Source organism: Mesoplodon mirus (assembly GCF_964341445.2).
Source record: "Mesoplodon mirus genome assembly, chromosome: 12".
In the NCBI taxonomy this organism is placed as follows: Eukaryota; Metazoa; Chordata; class Mammalia; order Artiodactyla; family Ziphiidae; genus Mesoplodon; species Mesoplodon mirus.
The window spans coordinates 98018496-98043887 of NC_138988.1; the positions used below are offsets into that span (position 1 = coordinate 98018496).

Below are 25392 nucleotides of genomic sequence, written 5' to 3' on the forward strand. Positions count from 1 at the left end.
ATGGCACAGGGAACTATACTCAATATCTTGTAATAACCTACAATGGAAAAGAATTTGAAAAAGAATACATATATATGTATAACTGAATCACTTTGCTGTATACCTGAAACACTGTAAATCAAGTATACATCAATAAGAAAATTAAAAACTTTAAAACCCAAGAATTTAAAAGGAAAAAAACATGTAATTGCTACTTCTAAACTTCCAGCTGTTCTTAAAATATAAATAAACCAATTTGTCCTGAAATTTATTTAAATGATTAAAAATTAAGACTATGTGAGGGCCTCCCTGGTGGCGCAGTGGTTGAGAGTCCGCCTGCCGATGCAGGGGATACGGGTTCGTGCCCCGGTCTGGGAAGATCCCATATGCCGCGGAGCGGCTGGGCCCGTGAGCCATGGCCGCTGAGCCTGCGCATCCGGAGCCTGTGCTCCACAACGGGAGAGGCCACAACAGTGAGAGGCCCGCGTACGGAAAAAAAAAAAAAAAAAAAAAAAAAATTAAGACTATGTGAAATAATAATAACTAAAGCTTAAAAAATATTTTAAGTATGTCAAAATTAGAATTTATTCCAATTTTAATTTCCTGGTTTTAAAGAAGGCAAATTATCTGTAATATATTTAGAATATACTTTCAAAAAAAGAAAGAAGTGCACTTTTATTTTGTAGTCACAGGCAGATGACATCAAGGACCTAAGAGCTATATCTTCACTTTTTTTAAATGACAATTATCACTGGCATATTTGTGTCCCTACCTCTCTCCCTTACCACATAGTGAGCTCCTTTAAAGCAGAAACTACATCCACTATAAGATAAATTTTCCCACGAACTGCTTTACCTCTTGACAATTTCTACAAGTTTTTCCATTTCCCCAAAACCTTCCATAATGAGTATTCATACAGCAGAAGTACCAAAACTATCTGTTCAGTAATTAAGTGAACTGATCTTTACCTTCTAGATGAAGTGTGGTTAGTGCTGAAAAATATTCTACATGAAAGATTACACTGTTACATTTACAATAAGAATAAAGTTACCAAAACTGTAAGTGCATATAAAATTATGTGCTTAAAACTAAATCAACTTACTAGTAATCATTGCTCCGGTCACGGAAGCCAGAAATCCGATGCTGACTGCAATGACAGAGATTACTCTCCCCTGCCGATGCCTCTGTAGCATCACGAACATCAACACTCCTGCAGCACCATGGACAAACAGAGAGGAGAAGAGAGCCCAGAGGAAGATCCAGTACCACATCTCTGAAAGGAAAAGCAAAAAAAATATGTTAATAATTCTGTTGAAAAACATCTTAGAAAATCCAGTTTAACAAATAGTGAGCACTCATGGTCTGGAAGAAGGTTAAATGAGATAACATTAAAAACATGCCTAGTACAGTACTTGATATATAGTAGTACTAAATAAATTTTAACAGTTATCATCATCACTAATACTTGATGGGGAAGTCATCCCCTCCATGACTTCAGAAGGTCAAAGCCTCTAATTTCCTCTAAATGTGCCCATCATATAGCTATAATCTATTAATTTCTCTAATAAACCCTCATGTCTGCAAATCTCTTGCAATAAATAAGTTAATTAACTGCTGTTAGATATATAATTTTCTATCTTCTATACTAAGTGCCCAGACATTTTTAAAAACTACCACTTAATTCAAATAATAAGTACAATAAGTACAAAACCTATCTGTTCAATAAATAAATGAACTGATCTTTACCTTCAGAATTCAGAAATAAGTCAGTGATTTTTATCTTTTATGATTTTAAGAATTTCAGGCCATTTCCCTTTTGGCTCTCACCTTTACATACTAAAGAATCAGTCAGGATTTTTTTAATGCTTTGTCTTTCAGGCCATATGCTAGTCCTTAGCAGGAACTCCTCAAGCTCTATCACTCTTTCTTCAATGTAGTCTCAGTTACTGTTCATTGAAGCCTGGTTTACAGACAATTGATGAGCATGCCTTTCATTCTCTCTCTAGCATGCCTTTCATTCTCTCTCTTTCTGGCTGAATGGTGGTTGCCAAGGACTTAGGGGAGAGGGAAATGGGGGACTTCTTATTTTAAAATGGCTGCAAACACAAGGGATCTTTGTGGCAATGGAACTGCTCTGTATTTTGACTGTGGTGGTGGATATATATACAAGTGATAAAACTGTACAGAACTAAACACACACACACACACAAATGAGTACAGGTAAACAAGCAACACTTGTGGAATCTGAAAAAGGTTGGTGGGTTCTATCAATGTCAATATCCTGGTTTTGATATTATACAGCAGTTTTCCAAGATGTTCCCATTGGGTAAATGGGGTAAAGGGCACGTGGGTTCTCTCTGTATTATTACTTACAACTGCATGTGAATCTACAATTATCTCAAAGTTAAAAGTTTAATTTTTAAGAAGAGAGGATATATAGAAAACAGATTTTTTTTAAAAATCAGTTTCAGCCTCCTAAATTCTTAAGAATTGACACTTAGAATGGACTTACAGTTTGAAATCATTTCAAGGAAGAGACATCTGATATATTTTTCAGTGTTAAAGTACCATGCATGCTTCTCTATGGCATAAGAGAGAGATGCTGGTGATTAAGGAAAAACAGACAAAGCTTGCCTTTTAGAGGTTTTTCTCTTCCAGCTTTCAGAGAAGTAATACTTTCACACTGTCACTCCCAAACAAATAGCTTCAATTTATAAAAAAATAAAGACAAAAATGCTTAACTTGCCCTGAAGAATATTTATATTTTAAAAGATACAATTTTCCAGAGTGACCCTAACAAAGCAAGACTATAATACAGCAATAACAGGGTGGGGAGGGATGCTCATCAAGGCGGTTCTGAGATGAGACAGGCGCTGGAACAGGCACCTACTCTTTTTTTTTTTTTTGGTACGCGGGCCTCTCACTGTTGTGGCCTCTCCCGTTGCGGAGCACAGGCTCCGGACGCGCAGGCTCAGTGGCCATGGCTCACGGGCCCAGCCGCTCCGCGGCACGTGGGATCTTCCCGGACCGGGGCACGAACCCGCGTCCCCTGCATCGGCAGGCGGAGTCTCAACCACTGCGCCACCAGGGAAGCCCAGGCATCTACTCTTAATAAGAGCTGCCATTTGCCTTGATCCCCAATCCTGCTTCTTACCAGGGCTACCCCCAAAAGCACTTTTATTTGTTGTCCTTATAGTACAGGTAGAGTGAAAATTTTCTTGACTATATGTAACACTAAGAACAGGGATTATCTGACATTATAAGTAATGTTGTTTGCCTACTGACTATATAGCTATAGTCAGTTTACCTAGTAATTAGGAAAATTAAGTCTAATGTCTTATAAATCCCCAAGATATCAAAGAATTATACAACTGAAACAGAATCTCAAATGTCCTCTAATGACCAATCCAGGATTATCCCTCAAGCAGAGTGAGCACAAACAAACTGCCCAAACTTAAATTTTTATGTTTGTTTTTCTTAATCACACTATTTATCATGGAAAAAAAAACCCTGAATGCTGCTGAGAATATCTACACTTAATTTAGATTTCATGTTGTTACTACTATTTTAAATTACCTGACAGATCAATACAACCATGTCATGAACAGGGCCTCTGAAGACCTGGTTCTACTCCAGATAAACAAGTCTGTCTAAGGTCTGACTCACTATTGGCAAACGCAGGACACCTGGAGAGCTGCAGGACCCTAAGAGTAGAGCAAAGACAGATGCCCCAGAGCCCTAGAGAAAGAACAGGTGCTAAGAACGGGAGAGGAGTATGACCACCTTTTCTTAACCTGTGCAGGCTTGTACGGCTAACGTGAACACCCAGAGGCCCAGCTTTCTCTTTGCACCCATATCCCACCTAATCCAAGCTTCTAGCAACTGAGCAACAATAAAAGGATGAAGCCAGAGGGAGACTTTGCTGGTGCTAAACAAAATACAAAATGAGAAATTAAAAATACACTTACGAAACAGAAACCTTGAAGCATGCCGTCCATTCAATTACCGTAATTCACTGAAAGGAGATATTCTGTCTTCATTAAAGCCCTTTCATTATTTTTCCCTGTTCAAGGCTGTCCATAATCTTCATCTTAAACTGAATTGTTGCAGTGTGTTTGTTTACTTTTAGTGGGATAAGAGGCAGAGGAGTAGTGATTTGTTCCAGTCTCCAAACAATTCTAGAAATAGCCCTGATCCCAATCTGTATCTCTCTCAGCCCTCGTTGCCAAGTCACTAAAAATTATCTTCTGTGCTTTTGATTTTAATCTTTGGACAAAATTACTTATGAGAAATGAGTTTCTCTAGATATCTAGAATATATTAACTAAGTAAAAACAAATCAAAGAATGGTACATATTGTATGATCCTTTTTGTTCAAAAGTTATAGGCATAGAGAAACACATAAACAGATTCTAACAATGGCTATCTTTTAAAGATAAGAGAGGAGATGGGTTATATTATTTTATTCTTTACTGATTATTTTTTAGCAACCAGCCTGGTTTTATTTGTTTTTTACTTTACTGCAGATACACTGTCTTTAAAAGATAGTTTTTCATTCTAGAATTCATCAAAGGAGAACATGCTCTACGAAGCCAATGCTTCTCAACCCAGACTGCTCACAAGAATTACCCACAGAGCAACTAAAACTATCACTTGTGGGGGGACCTAAACAATTTTATTTTCATCAACTCTACCAGATAATCATGACATGCAATAAAGACAGAAATCACCACTCTAGGCTAAGGTTACATAAGAGGTACTTACTAAAAAAATCCCAAAGTCATAAAAACAACAAAACCTATCTCAATAGACAAACACTAGACATAATTTTTAATCCTCTACAGCATATCTAACCCTTCTAACAAAATCATTAGCAAGCAGATACTGAACATTTATATGTATTCAACATACTCTAAGCCTCGAGGTGAAAATAACATACAAGTAAGACTAAATTTGGGGGCTGTTCATAATTTCTATCTTCTTTATAGAAATGGTCCTCGTTATATGTTTAAATAATCTGTGTTCAAATTTGGTTATCTCAAGTTTTTTTTTCATTCCAGCAAATCTAAGGTGTGGCAATCCTCCCCTTAGTTTCCGACACCAGTGACTTCTCAGTTTGGGGATGCGTCCCACACAGGCAGCTTATTAAACTCTCAGGGAGATGATGCATTTATAATTTGAAAAAATCCCCTAGATCAGGGATTGGCAAAGTATGGACCATGAGTCCTATCTGACCACCAACTGTTTCTGTACAGTCTGCGAGCTAAGAATGGTTTTTACATTTTGAAATGGTTGAAGAAAACCCAGAAGAACAATATTTCATGACACATAGAAAGTACAAAGAATTCAAATTTCAGTGTCTATAAAGTTTTCCTGGAACACAGTCATACTCATTCATATTGTCAATGGCTACTTTCATGTTACGATGGCAGAACTGAGTAGTTATGACAGAGGCCACATGGCCCACACAGCTGAAAATATTTACTGCAGTTACTATATATATGCTGAGTATGTTAAATACTGGTCCTTTATAGAAAAAGCTTGCTAACTCCCGGTCTAGATGATTTTGACATATGCTCCAGGGGGTTGGGTTGTCACCCCACACCCCACTGAAAATTACAGTCACAGCACTTTCATATATTATCAAGACCTGGCACTTTGGGTGTTTAACTAATGGTACGTCAATGGCATATATTCTAATACCACAGGTTCTTCAGGGCACAGTATGCAGCTGACGCTATGGGGTACATACACCCATAGTTACACAGAACAAGAGGGAGAAATGTCAAGAAAGATCCCATGAGAATTCGTTGCCACCTGAATTTTTAAAATAAACAGGACTGAACCAAATGATAAACACACTGGAGATGGAATGAGGGTGAGGAATGGGGAGTGGGGCACTCGAAGCTAACGGTTCTCAGCCTTGGCTAGATGTTGGAGTTACTTGGAAGAGCCTAAAAGAAATATCACCCTCAGAAATTCTGACTTAATTGGGCTTCAGAATTTTTTAAAGTTTTGATTCTTATGCACAGCCAAGAATGAAAAACTGCGCTAAGACAAAATGATCTAATCATGGAATTATGTACAACTGAGAATATGCAATTGCAAAACCTCCTGTTTGGCTAAAGCCGAGAAATATGGAGAGAATTGGCTGCAGATTATAGAGGTGTGCTGGAGCAGATTTTGTGGGGAAGGGAGGGTGCTTACAAACCCTAAAGATGTGGACTTTATCCTGAAGCTTGAAGGTTATGAGGAGCCACAAGAGTGAGAGGCCCGCGTACTGCAAAAAATAATAATAATAATAATAATAATAATCAGTGAATGTAAAAGTAGACAAATAGAAATTATTCAAATTGAAATATAAGAGAAAAAGAGTGGGGGAAAAACAAAGAAGTAGTAGGAGGGAAAAGAGGAACCATCCAAGAGCTATGGAAAAATTTCAAATGGTTTAACATACATGTAATTGGAGTCCCAGATGGAGAAGAAAGAGATAATGGAGAAGAAAAATATTTAAAGAAACAGTGGCTGAAAATTTCTAAAACTAATAAAAGATATCAAACCACAGATCTAAGACTCCCAGAGAATCCTAAGCAAGATAAAGACCTCCCAAAAGAACTGAAAAATAATAAAACAAAAATAAAGCACACACACACATACCTAGATTCACCACAGTGAAATGACTAAAAAACCAAAGATAAAGGGGAAGTACTGAAGAAGAAATAAGGAAAAAAGAAAGAACAAAAGACATTACACACACAGAGGGACAAAGATAAAAAGTACAGCAAACTTCTCATCAGAAGCAACCAAACCAGATGACAAAATACAGTAACACTTTAAAAAACTAAAATGCAAAGCCAGAAGCTATATTCAGGAGAAACATTTTTTCAAAACTGGAGGTTAAATGAAGATTTTTTTCCAGAAAAAAAAAAAGAAACTGGAAAAATTAACTGCCAGTAGACCTGTGCTACACAGCATATTAAAGGAAGCTCTTCAAACAGGAGTGTAATACTAGATGGAAACTTAACGTTCCACAAAGAAGTGAGCAACAAAGAAAATTAAAATGAAGGTAAACATAAAAGATATGTTTTCTGGGCTTCCCTGGTGGCGCAGTGGTTGAGAGTCCGCCTGCCGATGCAGGGGACACGGGTTCGTGCCCCGGTCCGGGAAGATCCCACATGCCACAGAGCGGCTGGGCCCGTGAGCCATGGCCGCTGAGCCTGCGCGTCCGGAGCCTGTGCTCCGCAACGGGAGAGGCCATAACAGTGAGGGGCCCGTGTACAGCAAAAAAAAAAAAAAAAATCCGCCTGCCAGTGCAGGGGACACAGGTTCAAGCCCTGGCCTGGGAAGATCCCACATGCTGTGGAGCAACTAAGCCCATGCGCCACAACTACTGAGCCTGAGCTCTAGAGCCCGCAAGCCACAACTACTGAGCCCGTGTGCCACAACTACTGAAGCCCATGCGCCTAGAGCCTGTGCTCCGCAACAAAAGAAGCCACCACAACTAGAGAAAGCCCGCACACAGCAACAAAGACCCAACGCAGCCAAAAATAAATAAATAAATAAATAAAAATTTTAAAATGTATTCTTATTTTTAATCATTCTAATATTTTAACCAGATTTAAAAATAAGTTGTTGCGTTTTTTCATTTGAAGCCTCATTTAACATAGAAGTTAAAGCTATTATAGATATTTTATAGCTGCCTGCTTCCACTTCTTAAAAGAGAGCAAAAACATTAGTTTTTAAATTTAATTGCGACACCTTCAAGAGCTGCTTGAATATACTGCCTCTCTCAAAGCTTACGGCAATACTGTTTATTACCCACTTAAACCAAATTACCCTTTCACCAGCTAATTATATAAATTTAAACTGTAAATTACAGTACTCATCATTGAATAGAAAAAAAATTCTTAGAAAAATAAAATTTTAATTTAAAACAATCAGAATATCATTTGCTGTTAAAAAAATCAGGTTAAGGCTATTTTAAATAGTTCAAAATTTGCTTTACATTTAAGCCACGGCACTACCTTCCTAAAAGATGCCATTCAATTTGTTCTTTCCCATAATCGATTAGTTACTCAGTTATAAAAGTATAAGGGTTGAATGGCAAAATCCAAATCTATTATGAAGTTATAACACAGCAATATACAATAGTTTCAATTTTTATTACTTATATGCCCTTAAGCATCTTAAATTATACATGTCCTACCAAAAAAAGTAACAACATATTTGTTTGAATCAGTCACTGACCTAAAAAATAATCTTTTCAGTGACTGATAAAATGTTACAATCTCATGATACAGTATTTCCAAAGGATCTTTACACTGAACACTCAAAAATGAACTTTTCACATCAATCAGCATAACTTATAATGAAACTCCCAATGTAACAAATTCTTAAAATTAAATCTAAATAAGAGACCAAATGAATGACAGATCAGAAAATAAAAGCACAACTAGGAAAACAAGTAATGCACAAGCACGGTCAGAACAGTCACACCTTTGATATGATGACAGTAATCCTCAGGAATCAGTTATGCCACACTGGGGTTAAAAAACAAAAACACAGATAATTTCAGAAGGGGAAGGGATCATCAGATATTGAATCCAGAGTTTCCTAAACCAAGTCTTAAGAAGGCCTAATTCTAAGAACTATTAAATGGTATTCAGAGAACAAAGATTTCCTAGGTCTTAAACCTCACTCTACAAATTAGCATATTAAAGGTCTGAAGCCCCACTTAAAAAAGAAAGCTTCTTAATTTTAAAGACTAAAAAAACAAATTTATATGCAAACGGGTAAACGTTTTTCTTAACTCACAGCAAAATCTCTCAACTTTTTACTTAACTCATTAAAATTTTTAGATCATCTTTCCATTAACAACGTGAAAATTGTTGTCATTGGATTGTCTTATAGATGCGGAAACCAAAGTCTGGTTAAATATGTGGCTTTTCCCAGGGCATGGAAGCAACCTAAGTGTCCATCGACAGATGAATGGATAAAGAAGATGTGGCACATATATAAAATGGAATATTACTCAGCCATAAAAGGAAATGAAATTGAGTTATTTGTAGTGAGGTGGATGGACCTATGGAATCTATGAAAAAAATGGTCATGAAGAACGTAGGGGCAGGACAGGAATAAAGACGGAGACATAGAGAATGGACTTGAGGACATGGGGAGTGGGAAGGGGAAGCTGGGACGAAGTGAGAGAGTGGCATGGACATGTATACACCACCAAATGTAAAACAGATAGCTAGTGGGAAGCAGCCACATAGCACAGGGAGATCAGCTAGGTGCTTTGTGACCACCTAGAGGGGTGGGATGGGGAGGGTGGGAGGGAGATGCAAGAGGGAGGAGATATGGGGATATATGTATATGTATAGCTGATTCACTTTGTTATAAAGCAGAAACTAACACACCAATGTAAAGCAATTATACTCCAATAAAGATATTAAAAAAAAATGTGGCTTTTCTAAAGTACGAGAGCCAATTAATAGCATTCAAGGATAAAACTGTTTACTGACTCATGAATTCAAGGATACTATTGCTTCTTTAGACTCTTTATTTGCATACAAAAATCTAGCAGAACCCAATTTATCCTAGTGGGGGAAGTTCCAATAACTGCACATTATGTAAGTATTTACATAAACATTGTTAATGTTTCGTTCTCCCATATACTTCAGATTAAATATAACTAAACTGTTTAGAATTTTTAAAGTACTACCATTTAATAAGAATTTTTCTCTATAGCTAATAGCTCATATAAATAAACATTTTTAAAAGATAAATTCTAATATTATCCTCTAATGTTAAAAGACAGTCACCTAAAAAAACTGGATTATAGCATCCTCTTGGAAATGTCATTTATCTTGAAATTTTAATGTCTTTAGCTATACTAAACACTCCACATTAACTTGCATTATATATCACAACACAGTTACAAATTGATCACAAAAAAGCTTCATTTTTTTAAAAATCCAGTGTTCCCAATCCTTGAGCTCTCAGTAATAAAATCACCTTAAGAGCTAGTTTAAAATGTACCTTCCTAGGCCCTGGTCTCAAGGATTCTAATTCCATAGCTGTGGACTGGGTCTATGGACTGTACCCTCAACCAGCCCCAGGTAATTCTGATATGTAGCAAGATTTAGTAACCATATTGGATTAAAGTAATTCATGGTAGGGACTGGAGAGAGGGAGAATTTTATAATGAAAACTTATTAGCGGGACTTCCCTGGTGGCACAGTGGTTAAGAATCCGCCTGCCAATGCAGGGGACACGGGTTCAATCCCTGGTCTAGGAAGATCCCACATGCCGCAGAGCAGCTAAGCCTGTGTGCCACAACTACTGAGCCCACACACCGCAACTAATGAAGCCCGTGTGCCTAGAGCCCACGCACCGCAACAAAGAGTAGCCCCGGGCTTCCCTGGTGGCGCAGTGGTTGAGAGTCCGCCTGCCGATGCAGGGGACACGGGTTCGTGCCCCGATCCCGGAAGATCCCACATGCCGCGGAGCGGCTGGGCCCGCGAGCCATGGCCGCGGAGCCTGTGTGTCCGGAGCCTGTGCTCCGCAACGGGAGAGGCCACAGCAGTGAGAGGCCCGCGTACAGCAAAAAAAAAAAAAAAAAAAAAAAAAAGAGTAGCCCCCGCTCGCTGCAACTAGAGAAACCCTGTGTGCAGCAATGAAGACCCAATGCAGCCCCCAAATTAATTAATTATTAATTAATAAAACATATTGGCTACACATAGTTATCCAAGAGCAATATAATACTTTTAAATTTAATCAAGTCCTGGTGGTATTCCTGAACCATCCTCAAAACAGATCACCTCTCCTCTCTCTCCATCATCCCTTAAACAGGTTCTTTCTCTACTCTCTACCTCTTTTGTTGTCTTCAAAGTCCCATTACCTGGTTCTCCTTGAACTCAGCAAGCCGCCGAACTATGACTTAACCTGAAGGTTAGTTCGCCTCAGTACACCATTAACCCCTTATGGACAATGATTGACATTTTCATTTTTGTTTATCAGTGTTTACCCCAGAGACTGGCAAATGCTCATGATCAAGAAATATCCAACAAGATTAATCCTTGAAAATGCTAGACGCTGCTTATTAGTATAGTTCTTCTATATACATTTAATAAAACAATACATTGTATGGCCACTTCAATTATAGTAAGTAAAATGCACGCAAAATGCTTTGTACAGTACCTGACATATAGTAGTTGTTCAATAAATATAGCCATTATTAGAATTATTCATCTGATTCTAATGTAAGTTCAATGCACTGAATTCTCTGGGCTCTCCTCTTACATCTGACCATTCTTAATTCCAGTTTCCTTCCCTGGTTCCAATTCCTCCTCCCCATCTCTGCCTCATCCTTCCTCTTCTGTTTAGAATTCCTTTCTACAGGAAAAATATCCCTAGTTATTCTAACTTCTCTTCCTGAATTATTTTACTTTTCTGGTCCTTTATTCCAATCACTAAACAAAGCAAAGATAAATATATTTATATTCTGAGAGTTAACCATTTAAGAATCAAAATCATAGCTTACACAGTCCCAAGACTTATCTGGAAATTGCTTTAGGTTTAAGAAATATCATCTGGACCTTGGACATGGTACCGCCAGAGGATACTGAAATATGATTCAAAGATAATGAGATGGGTATTAGGAAAGTAAAAACCTGAAGATGGCAATTCTAATTTTTGAAAAATTACAGTGGCTTCATTCTCGATAAAACAGGTAAGCCTTCCAAATGGCAAATTCCTATAAAGTACAAATCATACCAGTACTTATTAATTGGCTCAGTACCACAAAAGAGTAAGGGATTTTTCACATGTACTTCAGAAAAAGTAAATTTGGGGTCTGGCACAAATATTGAAGAGTAGCACATTGTCTTTAGGGCTACATTCACAAAACATAAATTTCTATAATTGGACATCTGAAATAATTTTATCTGCATAAACTCACCTCCAATAATAGAGCATTTAGGAGGAGGAACTTAACCTAATGGGACACTAGAATACGTGCAGGGACTGAGAGAAGCATACCTGTTTGGGAGCACCACCAAACGAAATTGCTGGCTATACTAGTATGAGGTGTGAACAATTACAAGTAGGTATACTAGGTACCCAAGTTTTCCCCCTTTCTCTCTTTTTTTTTTTCTGATAATCACTATTAACACTAAAGTGGCTTAGCAACTATAAAATCTAAAAGGGAAATATAACAGTATGTATGTATATAGTAAAAATAAGCACATATATATTTTGTAAACACACACACACACACACACACACACACACACACACTTGACCTGCATTCCAGTTTGAATTCCCAGCTTCCCGATGTTTATACCAATAGAGAGAGAGGAGCATCTGCGCCCACATTTGCTGCTGACACAGAGAGAGGATGAGCCTGAAGCCAGACTTTGCCTTTTTTCCGAGGAACCAATTATTCCTTTCCCAACCCGAGCCCGGCTCTGTGTTTATCCAGGGGTTTAGGGATCCTGCCTCCTTCTAAGTAAAAAATTCTTCTCTAAACTCTTAGCAACCAAATTTGGGTGGGAACACAAAGTTGAGAGCCAAAAGAGTTGAAGAAAATAAAAGTAAAGCAAAAGGATACATTTCATTGTAGATCGTTTTTTTGAAGTTAGGTTACCCATAAAACTGAAAGAGTATATACATTCTGACTCTAATTTTAGGTTGTGGTGGTGAAGAGGGATTTAGGACATATTCAGAGAAAGAAAAACTATATGGGAAGGAAGGAAGCCACCTATCTCTCTACCTGAGTGAGCTGAATAAGCATATAACCTATACACAGTTACAAACAATTTAGGAATCCTGAGAATCACACACTGTGGGAAGTGACATACACAAGAGAACTCTGGCAATAGTTATTAAGTGACAAAGATGGGGTCTCCAGGTGTTAATCTCTATATGAAATCCCCACAGTACTACTGTCTTCTAGGAAGGAGAAAAAATAGATTGAACTTGGTAGGATTTCTAAAACTAGATATATAGTAAATATGGATCACTAACTTTTACATAGGCTATGGCAACTTAACATTTTAGAAAGATTATTACTATTATTATCACTATTCAATAATATCTTACACAGTGTCTTTTATTTCTGGACAAAAATTAGTTCCATTAACCCATTCTTGGGCTCATTTGGGGCAAATACTTACAAAGCTATTCTTAAGTGCCTTAAGATTTATCATCTATCAGACCTACCTGAGTTAAAATCAAATGTAGAATAAAAGCAAAAGGCACAGAACTGAGAGTCAGTGAACAGCAGTTCTAGTCCTGGCTCTGTCATTAAATGACTGTTTGATCCCAGCCATGTATATCTCAATATTTCTAAAAGGAAGTAATCAAACTACATAACTTCTAGCTCTAAAATGTTGGCTAATTCTAATTTCTAGTTGTCATCACTTTTAAAAAATCTATTTCTATCAAAGTAATACATACACAAGACTACTTTCAAGAGATTGGTCTCTGAGATAAAAAGGTCAAAATTGTGCTTCACCTATGGGGTAAGATACAGACAGAGGAATAAATCATACCTGTTAACTGAAAAAAATAAAAGATGAGAGTACATTACCCTTTTATTTACTTTTTAATTAACCAGAATTCCTATTAATGAGATTTCTGCAAATCCTTCACAGTCATTTCTTAAGTCTAAATCAGTCTGGTCCTACACTATGCTCCTTTCTATTACCTGTTTCATTTTCAAGTTTATGATGATGACAAAAATGCCTTCTGACTTAATATGTGTTATCATAATCTGAAAAAAGGTAATAATTTTTCACTTATTAGCTACCAGATCTAAGCAAGTTACTCTTTGCTTCAATGTCTGAACCTGTAAAATAAGGATAAACACTAATCTCTCTCAAGATGGTTGAAAAGATTAAATAAAATACATGAAAGAATGGTAACTAGCACAAAAAAGCACTTTTGTGTTTTAAAAGTATGACAGTTATCTATATAAATTGCTTAAACACTTTGTGTCCTAGTTAAAAGCATATTCACTCAAACAGATGTAGCTGAAAAATAAGGCAACTAGAACGTTTTAATCATGCAACTGTTAAGTATTGTTTTAAAAGCTCAATTCAGTAAACATGCATTAAGCATATACTACGTGCCAGATACAATACGCTAGGATTCCAGAATTTCATGATTACAACAATGACTCCACCCTCAAAAAGCTCACAGTCTAGAAGAGACAAATAAAAATTATAATGTAATTGAAAAATATAACAACAAAAGCATGTATAAGGAGCAGAAGGAACAAGATGAAGCACTTAATTCATTAATTCATTCTGTTTACAGAGAACAGAGAAGTAGTAGCTAAAGCAGCTTGCAAAGGGGGAAAGAGTAGTTCTGTAGGCAGAGACGGGTTTCAAGCCTAGCTCAGCCATTTCAAGCTATTTGATGTGGGCCAACTTTACCTCTCTGAGCTTCTTTGTAAATCTGCTTTGGAGAGTTACTCTGAAGATTAGAAATAATATATGTAAATTGCCTGATACATAGCAGGCATTCAATAAATAGGAGTTATCTTGTTTTAGAAGTTGTGTGTTTGTTTTTAATAGACTAAGTTCTAAATGGCACTGCAGAGGCAAGAGGGAGGGGATATGGGGATATATGTATACATAAAGCTGATCCACTGTGTTATACAGCAGAAACTAACACAACATTGTAAAGCAATTATACTCCAATAAAGATGTTAAAAAAATTAATAAACAATTTTAACTTACATCTTAATTACGAAGCTGAAAAAAAAATGGCACTGTAGGAGGCATCACTTAACTAATGATCAAGCTGCATGTGGGATCGCGAAGGTCACCAGCATGGAGAAGGCCATAATGAACCACATCAGAATGTTACCACTTACGGAGTCTACTTTTTAGCAGTGATGGGGTTCCTAACGTGGTACATTCACCTGCTGGTGAAGCCTATTTCTAATCTATTTTCTCCATTTTTACAGAATTTTGCGTACTCAGACTCTGTTTAAATTTCCTAGAAGAGGTTCCTATGCTCCTCAGTCCCCCCCTCAGTCCTGGTTTTGGATGTTCAGCATATCCCATATCCTTTATAAAATGGCAAGTCCAATGAGCAACAGCTGATTATTAAGATTATGTTAGGAGATAATTAGAACTAACCCTGGGTTGAAACTACTATTGTTAGCCTAACGGTTGACCTATGGGAACTGGAAGCCACTATAATGATTCAGAATGTTAAAGTAAATATTTTAAAATATTGTTAAATATGTCCAAGAGGTAAGTTACATTTACATTTACTCTATGGTTCCCAAAGCTAATTTTCTCTAAATACCCACCGATAAGCTAAGCCAGTCATTAACATATACAAATACACATTCTTAAATCCTTATTTTTCATTTTACTCCAATAAACATAATTCATACAACATTTGAAATATTAACAGTGGATAAACACAAGGAAAGCCATAATTAAGATAAAGCGGTCTATCTCAAAATTCAATTGAACAATGAAATGGTTCTTATGTCAGTGTAGGTTTTCAGAACTAAAAACATGTTCCTGACCTGCAACCATCATATAAGGTCAGTGTGCTCCAAGCTAAATAACCACAGATTAAAAGTGAGGGCACCATAAATCAATCCAGAATCCATGTTAATCTTATTTATTTATTTATTGCGGTACGTGGGCCTCTCACTGTTGTAGCCTCTCCCGTTGTGGAGCACAGGCTCCGGACGCGCAGGCTCAGCGACCATGGCTCACGGGCCCAGCCGCTCTGTGGCATGTGGGATCTTCCCGGACCGGGGCACGAACCCGTGTCCCCTGCATCGGCAGGCGGACTCTCAACCACTGCGCCACCAGGGAAGCCCCCCCCATGTTAATTTTATATAGCAGTTTCCACATTCAAGGCACACAGCGTCTTTAAACTCAACCTTGTGGTAAATAATCCCAATATTTCTCTATGAATATCTGAACTCCATGTAATGCCAGATCTTATAATATCTTGTATCCTATCAAGACAGGTTATATTTGTAAAATACTCTCCATAGTCTTAACCAGTTTAACATAATGCATTTTGAAATGCTAATGCTCTATCAAAATTAGCTGTCTTATACATTTTCAAAAATTAAATCCTGAGTATGTTTTTAAGATTCTTCCCTGAGAAGTACGCACTGAGGAGTCATCAAACTGCAACTGAAATCACTTTCTTGTAAACACTAATCTTTAGCGAGTATTTTTTAAAGTCAGGGTATAATACAAGCATTTCTGCATTAACCAAGCCAGAAGTTTCTCCACAAACCAGGCCTACACATTTGATTTTTAAAGTTTATGAGTATTATTGCTCACTTTTACAACCAGAAATTGATGTTAACTACTATAATATATTAAGTCCAATTCCCTCCTGATAGCCTTGACGTATGAAGGGAAATACACAAAATTATCAAATGTCACAGAAGCAGCAGCTTGGAGCCAGAGGGAGACAGACAGATAAAAGGAAATAGGAGAGGGAGAAGATATATGGTTAAAGCAAAAAGTGCTTAGAATTCACTAGACCTTGACCCAGCCCGTGACCTAATATAATCTACTTAATGAGTCATTTATATCGCAAAAAAAACCCAAAATTAACAGTTGAAGCAAATTGATCATTGTGAGCAGGGAATTTAAGTCCTGCATTCGATTTGAGATTTGCAAGAAAGAAATAGAGCTAAACTAGAAAAAGACCTAAAGAGCAAGAAGCGCGCGCGCGCGCGTGTGCGTGTGCGTGTGTGTGTGTATGGAGGTGGGGAGATAAATAAAGGCTAACTGTACTCAAGTCTCAGCGCTAAAGCTATTCCACGCGTACTACAGAGGCAGGGCGGTCGCCGGCCCTCCCCATGCAGGAAGGGAGGGGAGGCGGGGGTCGTGGATTCTCCCCCAGCGCTTCTGGAGCCGGGGTCTCGGGGGACAGGCGTCGGCGCCCCCAGAACAGGAGCGGAGCAGATCAATTAACACCTTCCTCGCCAGGACTTGGGACCGCGAGCTCCCGAGCGGGGCGCGCACGGGGGTGGGGCGGCGAGGAGCGCTTCCCCTCCGAGGGAGGGAGAAGGGAGGCGAGGGGCGGCACCGCATCCCGGTCCCCACCCCGGGCGCATCAATTACCCGTAAGGTTCCTCAGCACCGTCCCATGGGCCCAGAGGCTCAGGACCTGCTGCACCGACAGGTTGATCATGGAGTGGTCGCCCCCCTCCGCCTTCATCTTCCCTGGGGGGAGCCCGCCGCCCTCTCCTCCGGCGCCGGGCGGCGGCGGCGGCTGCGAGGCTCCGGGGGCGGCGGCGGGTGCGCGGCTCCTCCAGGCCGCCGCCGCCGGGGGAGGCTTCGGGTCGCCGGGCTGGTCGCTGCTGCTGCTGCCGACGGGCCTCCGGGGGGGGCCGCTCAGCGCGTCTCCCAGGCAGCCCCCTCCCCGCCGGGGAGACATCGAGGACGGCGGACTGGGGAGGGGAGGGGGCCGGGCGCTCTCCCCGCGCGGCCCCCGAGCGAGGACTCGGGTCGGAGGAGGCCGCTGCCGCTCCCTCTCAGGGGCAGCTCGGAGCCGCGGGGGCCGGGCACGCGAGGAGGCCGAGGTCACGCCGGGAGGTCCGGGGTGATGGGCAGCCGGCAGGTGCAGCCCCCGACGGGGCTCAGCTCATCACCGCGAGAGGACGAGCAGACCCGGGACTCGGAGGAGGCGGAGGAGGAGGCGGCGGCGGCGGCGGCAGCAGTGGCCGCGGCAGCACCTGCCGCCAGCCTGCCAACCCTCCTGCCGCCGACACTCGAGGAACCGCCCCCTCCACCCGCGGCCGCCCCGGGCCGATCGTGCGCGCGCGCACGGGTCCCCACCTCCCCCGCCCTCCCCGGAGCTGCTGCGCATGCTCATTCTCCCCCTTCCCGCGACCCGTCGCCCTTCGACAACCGGCCGGCCCCAAAGCCCTCCTCCTCCTGCTTCTCGCGCGCGCGAGCTCGCGAGGCTGACGGGGCTGAGCCTCGGCCCGCAGTGGGGCGGAGGGAAGCGCGGCCTACGTCACTAGCGCCACCGCCGGGCCTCGCTGCTGACTGGGCGCTCCAGGGGAACCAGCTCCACGCCCTCCCTGCCCCCGGCCCCCCGGCCCCGGGCGCGCGCCCTGGGAGAATCCGGGCGGAGCTGGAGCTCCAGGCTGAGGTGCAGCCGCCACCCTACGTGGCGGGGAGCGAGGTGTCAAACTCCGTCAGGTGGATGCTGTGACAGTTCACATCTTTGGCTTCGAATGAAATACATTGGATAAAAAGGTCTGAGTACAACTTTTTCTAACAAGTATAAATATCTCAACATTGTAGATTTGTGGGTTTGGGGTTTTTTTGGGGGGGTGAGTCACATGACCTGGGTACGTTACTACTTGGAGAATATATCCGAAAGCCATTAAAACAGAAACAGACCCACTTTACATCCAGTCCTACCCACAGCAAGAACCTGGGCCTCCCGTGGTTCTGGCATCTGAAATCACCTGCAGTCCCGGGGCTGGGCAGGTGTCCTACACCTCAGGGCCAGGGCCATCCTCGGGGCTACCTGTTTTTTCGTTGCAGTACTCTCTTTACCTAAATTGTAAAAGTCGCCGTTATCTGCCCCCCGCCCAGCTCAGGACTTAAACTAGACCTCTCTTCCCGTGGTTTGCTGCCTTTCTCCATATCCACCGTTAGCCCGAGGAACTGTCTTAAAATTCAGCCACAACAAAGTGAACTCCTCCTTGAAGTCTGAAACCTTTTATCTTGAAAAATAAGAATTAAGTTTTGGCAGTGACCACATATGCACCAGTCAGCTGCCTCTCCCCATCCTTTTTCAACCGCTTTACTGTCTGAAGAGAAAATCTGCAAAGGACGCCGAAGTTCATGCTGTAGCTAAATCATCAAGTACTTTGGGCAAAACGCAGGAGGGTTGGATCACCTGTAAAGGGTGTTCTTGGGGACCACCTTAAAATATACATATGTATATTTATATACGTATGTATGTGTCAACGGAAAAAATGCACAGCGCGAGAGGTGTGAGTTAAGTTTTATTGGGGGCAGAACGAAGACTGTAGCCGGGGATACAGGCTTTCAGGCAGCTCTGAGCAGCTGCTCTAGGGAGGTGCGGAGGAGGTCAGTATATATGTGACTTTGGTGAAGGGGGAGTATGTGCCCTTAAGCACACATTTTGGCAGAAAGTTGCTGCTGGTCACAAGAAGGTTGGTGCTGGTCACGAGGAGCAGGTGTCTCTGTTAATGATTTTAGTGCTTTTCTAGATGTGAGAAGATGCAAGAAATTGGGCTCATATATTCTTCTCCTGAAAATACCTAACTGAAGACCTGTTCTGCCAGTTTTTCCTGGAGCACAGGAGGGCCTCATTCCTGATCTCCACCCTGAACTCCTTTCAGGGTGTGGGGAAGGTTAGCGGCTGCAGTGGCTACTAACTTCATTCTTATAGAACCAGAAGGCAAAAAACAATTTTTAGTTGGCATATGTATTGTCTGTTTGATGTCGCAACACAGGAGGAAAGGGAAGAGTCTGCATCACTAATAAGAACTGAGCCAAAACTCATAATGTGGAGTTATAGTCTTCTGAGGATTTAGAATTAATGAGATCTTAATTTAAGATTATAAAATAATCAGACTTAAAAGAGGCTTTACCTTTGCCAATTCACTTTATTTTACAGATAGGGGAAACTGATTCTGCAGAATTAAGTGCCTTAGAGAGGTGACACCACTTCACAGCCCAGTTTCTGAATTCCTAGTCTGCTCATTCTTTCCAGTAGCCACAGCATCTTCCTTACCTCACTATCAACTCCATACCTTTAAGGTTCTGGATGGGGAGATGCAGGTTACCTAATGATTACCAATAAGAGGTTTGACATTATATGATTAGCGGTATTAGAGAATATGACTACATTCAATGAAGGGTTCATATCAAACTCTCTAAGCAGCAGCTGATTAAACTCTCACATCAGGAACTTTTAATTAGTTTACACGGAATCAGTGGGTTTCTTATTATTACACTCTACTGTTTACAACATGGTAGCATGCATTTAAAATATTCAGAACCTGGGACAATGCCTAGCACATGGTGTTCATCAAATATTTGTTGAATGAATAAATGAATAAACTTCATAGAAAAGTCAGCATTTTTCTTGTTTCACATAATTTTTTGAATGGAACCTAAGTGTTGATTTCTGGAAATGAGAAAGTAAGACACAGCAAGGAAGGCCCAAATCGATAATGCACTTTGATAACCAGTCAATGTTTCCCTTGCTATTCAGCTCAATTCAGTAAGCATTTATTTGGCATCTGTTATCTGTAATAATGTTCTGTGCTAGGCATTATCTACAGGATTTGAAGATTCATAAGGTCTCAGTTCTCTAGGCTAATACCTTGCATTCAACTTGTGTTTGCCTTGATAAACCTAATGATAAACATAATGATATGTTGGAAGCGTATATTCTTAAGTGAATTGAACATTTCCCAATGGCCAAGGTTATGAAACCCAAAACTGAAATAATGCAGGTGGAAGTGTGTAATTTCTCTCCTTGCAGGTTTTCAGTATTGAGTTAATACACCGGTCAAGGAATGGTTTAGTCACATTCCTGCCAGAAATCAGGGAACACCCCAGATAAATCCTAGAGGTCTCTTTTAGCCCCGTGCCCTTGCATGTGAAATAAATAACAATTCACAAAGAGTTCCTAGTTTATTTCTTACACACAAGTAAGGGAATACCCATAAGTCTTAGGAATCCTATTAATTGTCTAGAGAGGGCCCAGAAGAAAGCTTTTAAAGCCAATTAGAATATAAAATGATATTGATCCTTTGAGAAAAACATTAACTTTGAGGACATCTTTCTCCTTTATTAGCTTCCTTTCTTGCTGTACGGTACTATATCACAGAGTCACATTACATAGGCAACCTAATTTCATCTCGCGACACATTTCAGCAGCTCCAAACTCTGCGTGATGGGGCAGGTTTAAAAGATTCATTATCTGGAAAATATGGTTTGAACACTGGCTGCATCACTTACTAGCTTTAAAATGGGAATAATAATGGTACCTCTTCAGATTTTTGGCGTCCTTTAACTAATAGTAATAATCAACACATAGCTCTTTCCTCCTGCCAGACCTTGTGCCAAGTACAACATATTAGCTCATTTAATTTTCACAAGGATGGGTTGAAATTTCATAACACTAATTTAATAGTGTTAAATTTTATAACACTATTAGACAAATTTTTTTTCAAAATCTATACACAAAACCTCACTTCTGCCCAAATCTTGTATCTTCTTCTTATACACGTGCGTGCGCACGCACACACACACACACACACACACACAAAACGAAAGCACTGTTGGTTTTTTGAAGAAGAATATAAAATTCTGTTGGAAGAAATGACAGAAATAAGAGGAAGAAATGGTCGTGCATATTATTTTAAAATAGGTACTGCACTGAAATTTACTTGTTGAAATGTTTCTCAGAACACCTGTTAAGAGTCAAGAGACATTTCCATCACAGTAAATCAGAAAAACAAGGTATGTCCTATTTTGTCTCTGCAGTAAGATATGGCATACCTAGGGTGCCAGGTCACCATTATGGGGCTGCTGAGGGGTCCAGCCCTGTGCAGAAAAGAGCAGAGAGATGATCCATATTGGCAGTGGGAAATGACGTCCACCCACAGTCATGGAGGGTTAGGAGCATGTTTGAGATGGAAGGACAGGCAGGTAACTGCCCGTGCCACTAGCTCCATTTTCCACCTGATCCTTGTTGTTTTCCCTCCACCTGTGCATACAAACCACCTACCTTCCAATTTCTGCCAGATGCTGCCCAGCCCACTCCCCACTGCCTTGTAGCTCCTTGTTTATTATCCTAAGTCTTTAACAGAGATAATAGGGGCTTCTTGGTGGCGCAGTGGTTGAGAGTCCGCCTGTCGATGCAGGGGACACGGGTTCGTGCCCCGGTCTGGGAAGATCCCACATGCCGCGGAGCGGCTGGGCCCGTGAGCCATGGCCGCTGAGCCTGCGCGTCCGGAGCCTGTGCTCCACAACGGGAGAGGCCACAACAGTGAGAGGCCCCCGTACCGCAAAAAATAAAAAATAAAAAAAATAAAAGAGATAATACATGACATTTGAACTCTAAGAATTCATTCTTTGAGGCCTGAATGTGAGTGTAAAGAAAGACTCTGCTGAAATCACACGCATACAAAATCCTGCATTTGGCAATACAGGAGACTCAGTTTCCCCCCTAAAAACCAGTGTCTGAAATTACCCTGCATCCAGTCTGGTCATATTATGGATGGAAGGCCAAATATAAAACACATAAAATAGTGTGTTGATTAAATGCCACTTGTAGATTCATGATGCATAATCCACACTAAACTCAATTCTTAAAGTACTTACTTGTTGAGCTAAACATCATAAAACATTGTATGCCAAGAACAAAATGGTGAAAATGGTATTTCACTGTATTTTATTAGCGATTTTCTGATTTTAAGTGAGGTGACACATTTTATGTGTGTGTGAAGGAACATATCGATTGCCTTTTCGAGGCACTTCTGCCCATTTTTCTTTTGGGTAATTTATCTTTTAAAAACTTACATGTAGGAGCTTTTAAATATTTAACAAATTAACCATTTGTGATATGTACTGTATACATCTTTTTCAGTTTGTCAGTAGCCTTTTAGCTTTAACAAAACTCTTTGGTCGTGTAGAAATTTCTGATACTTTTGTTGTCAGCCTTTTCTTTTATGGTATCTAAGTCTTCCGCCATGCTTTAAAATGTCTTCCCTTCTCAGATTTGATTTTTTTAAGTCTCATATCTTTTCTAAAAATTTTATGGGTGTCTTTGTTTACACCTGTGGTCCACTTGGAATTTTTTTAATGTAAAACATTTAGTAGAGATCTAATTTTGTTTTTCCAGATGGCAACTGAATTGTCCCAAAACATTTATTGAAAAATCCATCATTTTCCCACTGACCTAAAACACCAGCTATATCATGTGCAAATTTCTATGTATACTTGGATTTATTTCTGGACTTTCATTTTTGTCCTATCTATCTATTCATGTGTCAGCACCACACTATTTTTATTTTCTTTAACTGTACAATATGCTTCAGGTTGTTCTAAGATAGGTCTTGCTTTTCTATTCATTTTTCAATTTTTTCCTGATTAATCTTGAATGTGTATTATTCTGGAAGAACTTTAAAATCAGTTTCCTAATTCTAAAAATATTACTGGTTATATTTTCACTGAAGTCATGTTACATTTATAAATAAATTTAGGGGATGTTGAGATATTTTAATGTTTTATTTTATTAAGAAATTTGATTTTGAAAAGTTGTTGAATATGTCTCTTTTTAGCATCTATGGATATGACAATGTGATTCTTCCTTTGATCCTAAATATATGAGGATTATATTAAAATTTTCCTAATACATTTTCTTTGAGTTTCTAGAGTTGATGCCACTTAGTCATGATCTCTCATTCTTTTAATATGCTACTTAATTCCATGTCTTAATCTTTTATTAGAATTATGTCATCAGTATTGTGAGTGAGATTGATCTGTACATTTCTCTTTAAAATTGTGTTTAATTTAGTTTGTGGGTTTTATTTTTATTTTTTATTTTTGCTGATTAATGTTGTGTTGGCTTTATACAAAATATTTAGAAGCTGTCCTTATTTGGATTTTTCTTTTCCTTCGGTGTTTGGTGAAATTCAACTGTAAAACTGCTGTCAATGCTTTAGGGAAGCAGCTCTTTGTCAATTTTTTTCTAGGTATAAGTATTATAATAATACAAGTATTTAACTTTGAATTTGCCCTGAGCACTGCTTAGGTTGTATCCTGTAGCTTTTGATACATGATGTTCTATTAACATTTTCTGTTGTTATCTTCTAGAAATTCTGCCATCTTACTTTTGATTTCTACTTTGAAGTTATGTAAAAGAGAGATTCTTTTTTAACTTTCAACTTTCAAAGGGAGGCGGTTCTATATTTTTTAGCAGTTCATAGTTTAATTACTGTGTAGCCAAAGAATGTTATTTATACCATTTCCACTTTGAGGGATTTACTGATGTTTTCTTTGTAGCCCAGTATATGATTAATTTGGGTAAGTGAGTACACAGTTAAAGAAGGTGTATTCTCTGTTTTTAGGGAATAGCGAGGTCTATATGAATAAGATCTACCATATTTATTACGTTACTAAAGGTCTTCTATAATCTTACTTATTTTTGTCCACTAGATCTGCTTTAGGCTATACCTTAGGTTTCACTAGACCATGCTACATAACAAAGAAACTTAAAATCTCATTGGTTTAAACAACAAATTTTATTTCTTGCTGGTGTTGCATGAGAGCTGCAGCCCTGTTGCGGTTCCCCTGGGATCTACCTGGATAGTAAATATCTGGGGTAACTGGGAATGAAATGAGAACATCTGGCCCACTGTAAAAGTATAAGTTTGAACTGAAGTTAATAATTTTCATCACTTTTCTTTCATTATACTAATCATATGTGTTAAAAAATAAGAAAAACACCGTTCCTTCCCTTAAAGACCCTAGCATTGGTTTAAGAGAATAAAACATGCATTAGAAACAATAGAAGACACTTAACAACAACCTGTGACTGAGTATACACTAACATTGTATAATTATGTATATGTAAATGTATGTTTATTATGTATACATGTATAATGTAATGCATAATATGTGTTATTATACATGTATATAGTATACAATAATATTATTTTAATATGTATTATATATAATGTATAGTAATATGTATAATAATATACATATATGTACTGTATATTGCAGGAATAATATATATTATATATTTTACATATGTTACATAATATATGTGTGTAGTCAGTAAATATATTACATATATGTATATATTTATATATGTAATACAATGTGTATACTCAGTTACGGACATATATATTCACTATATATATATATGTGTATATATATATATTCCATAAGTGCTGAGGGTATTATAAGAATAAGATAGGATGAATTAGAGCCTTCTTCATAGCCAAGGTCATGTGACCCAGTTCTCAGTTGGGGAAAAGGTTGTATCAAGTAGGGCACTCGGCTCCTTCTCTTAGTTTCTTCATCACTCCTGATGACCAAAGGAATGGAAGACTGTGTCTTAAAATCAAATTAACAGGGGCTTCCCTGGTGGCACAGTCGTTAAGAGTCCGCCTGCCAATGCAGGGGACATGGGTTTGAGCCCTGGTCCAGGAAGATCCTATATGCTGTGGAGCAACTAAGCCCGTGCGCCACAACTACTGAGCCTGCTCTCTAGAGCCCATGAGCCACAACTACTGAGCCTGCGAGCCTAGAGCCCATGCTCCACAACAAGAGAAGCCACCACGATGAGAAGCCCACGCACCGCAACGAAGAGTGGCCCCCACTCACTGCAACTAGAGAAAGCC

At 39.5% G+C, this 25392-nt stretch overlaps 2 protein-coding genes across 2 annotated transcripts in view; one reads left to right on the top strand and one right to left on the bottom strand.

The window, feature by feature from the left end:
• Window positions 1-17502, bottom strand: part of TMEM170B (transmembrane protein 170B) — a 29344-nt gene extending 11842 nt beyond the window's left edge. The window contains exons 1-2 of the mRNA XM_082638870.1: window positions 17102-17502; window positions 1082-1252 (exon numbers count right to left, since the gene is read on the bottom strand). Coding sequence (XP_082494996.1) covers window positions 1082-1252; window positions 17102-17417 — 487 coding nt within the window. The 5' untranslated portion in view covers window positions 17418-17502. The remainder of the gene's footprint in view (window positions 1-1081; window positions 1253-17101) is intronic.
• Window positions 17503-18092: 590 nt separating this feature from the next.
• Window positions 18093-25392, top strand: part of NEDD9 (neural precursor cell expressed, developmentally down-regulated 9) — a 297774-nt gene continuing 290474 nt past the window's right edge. The window contains exon 1 of the mRNA XM_082638858.1: window positions 18093-18244. The gene's annotated coding sequence lies outside the window, so the exon portion shown is untranslated. The remainder of the gene's footprint in view (window positions 18245-25392) is intronic.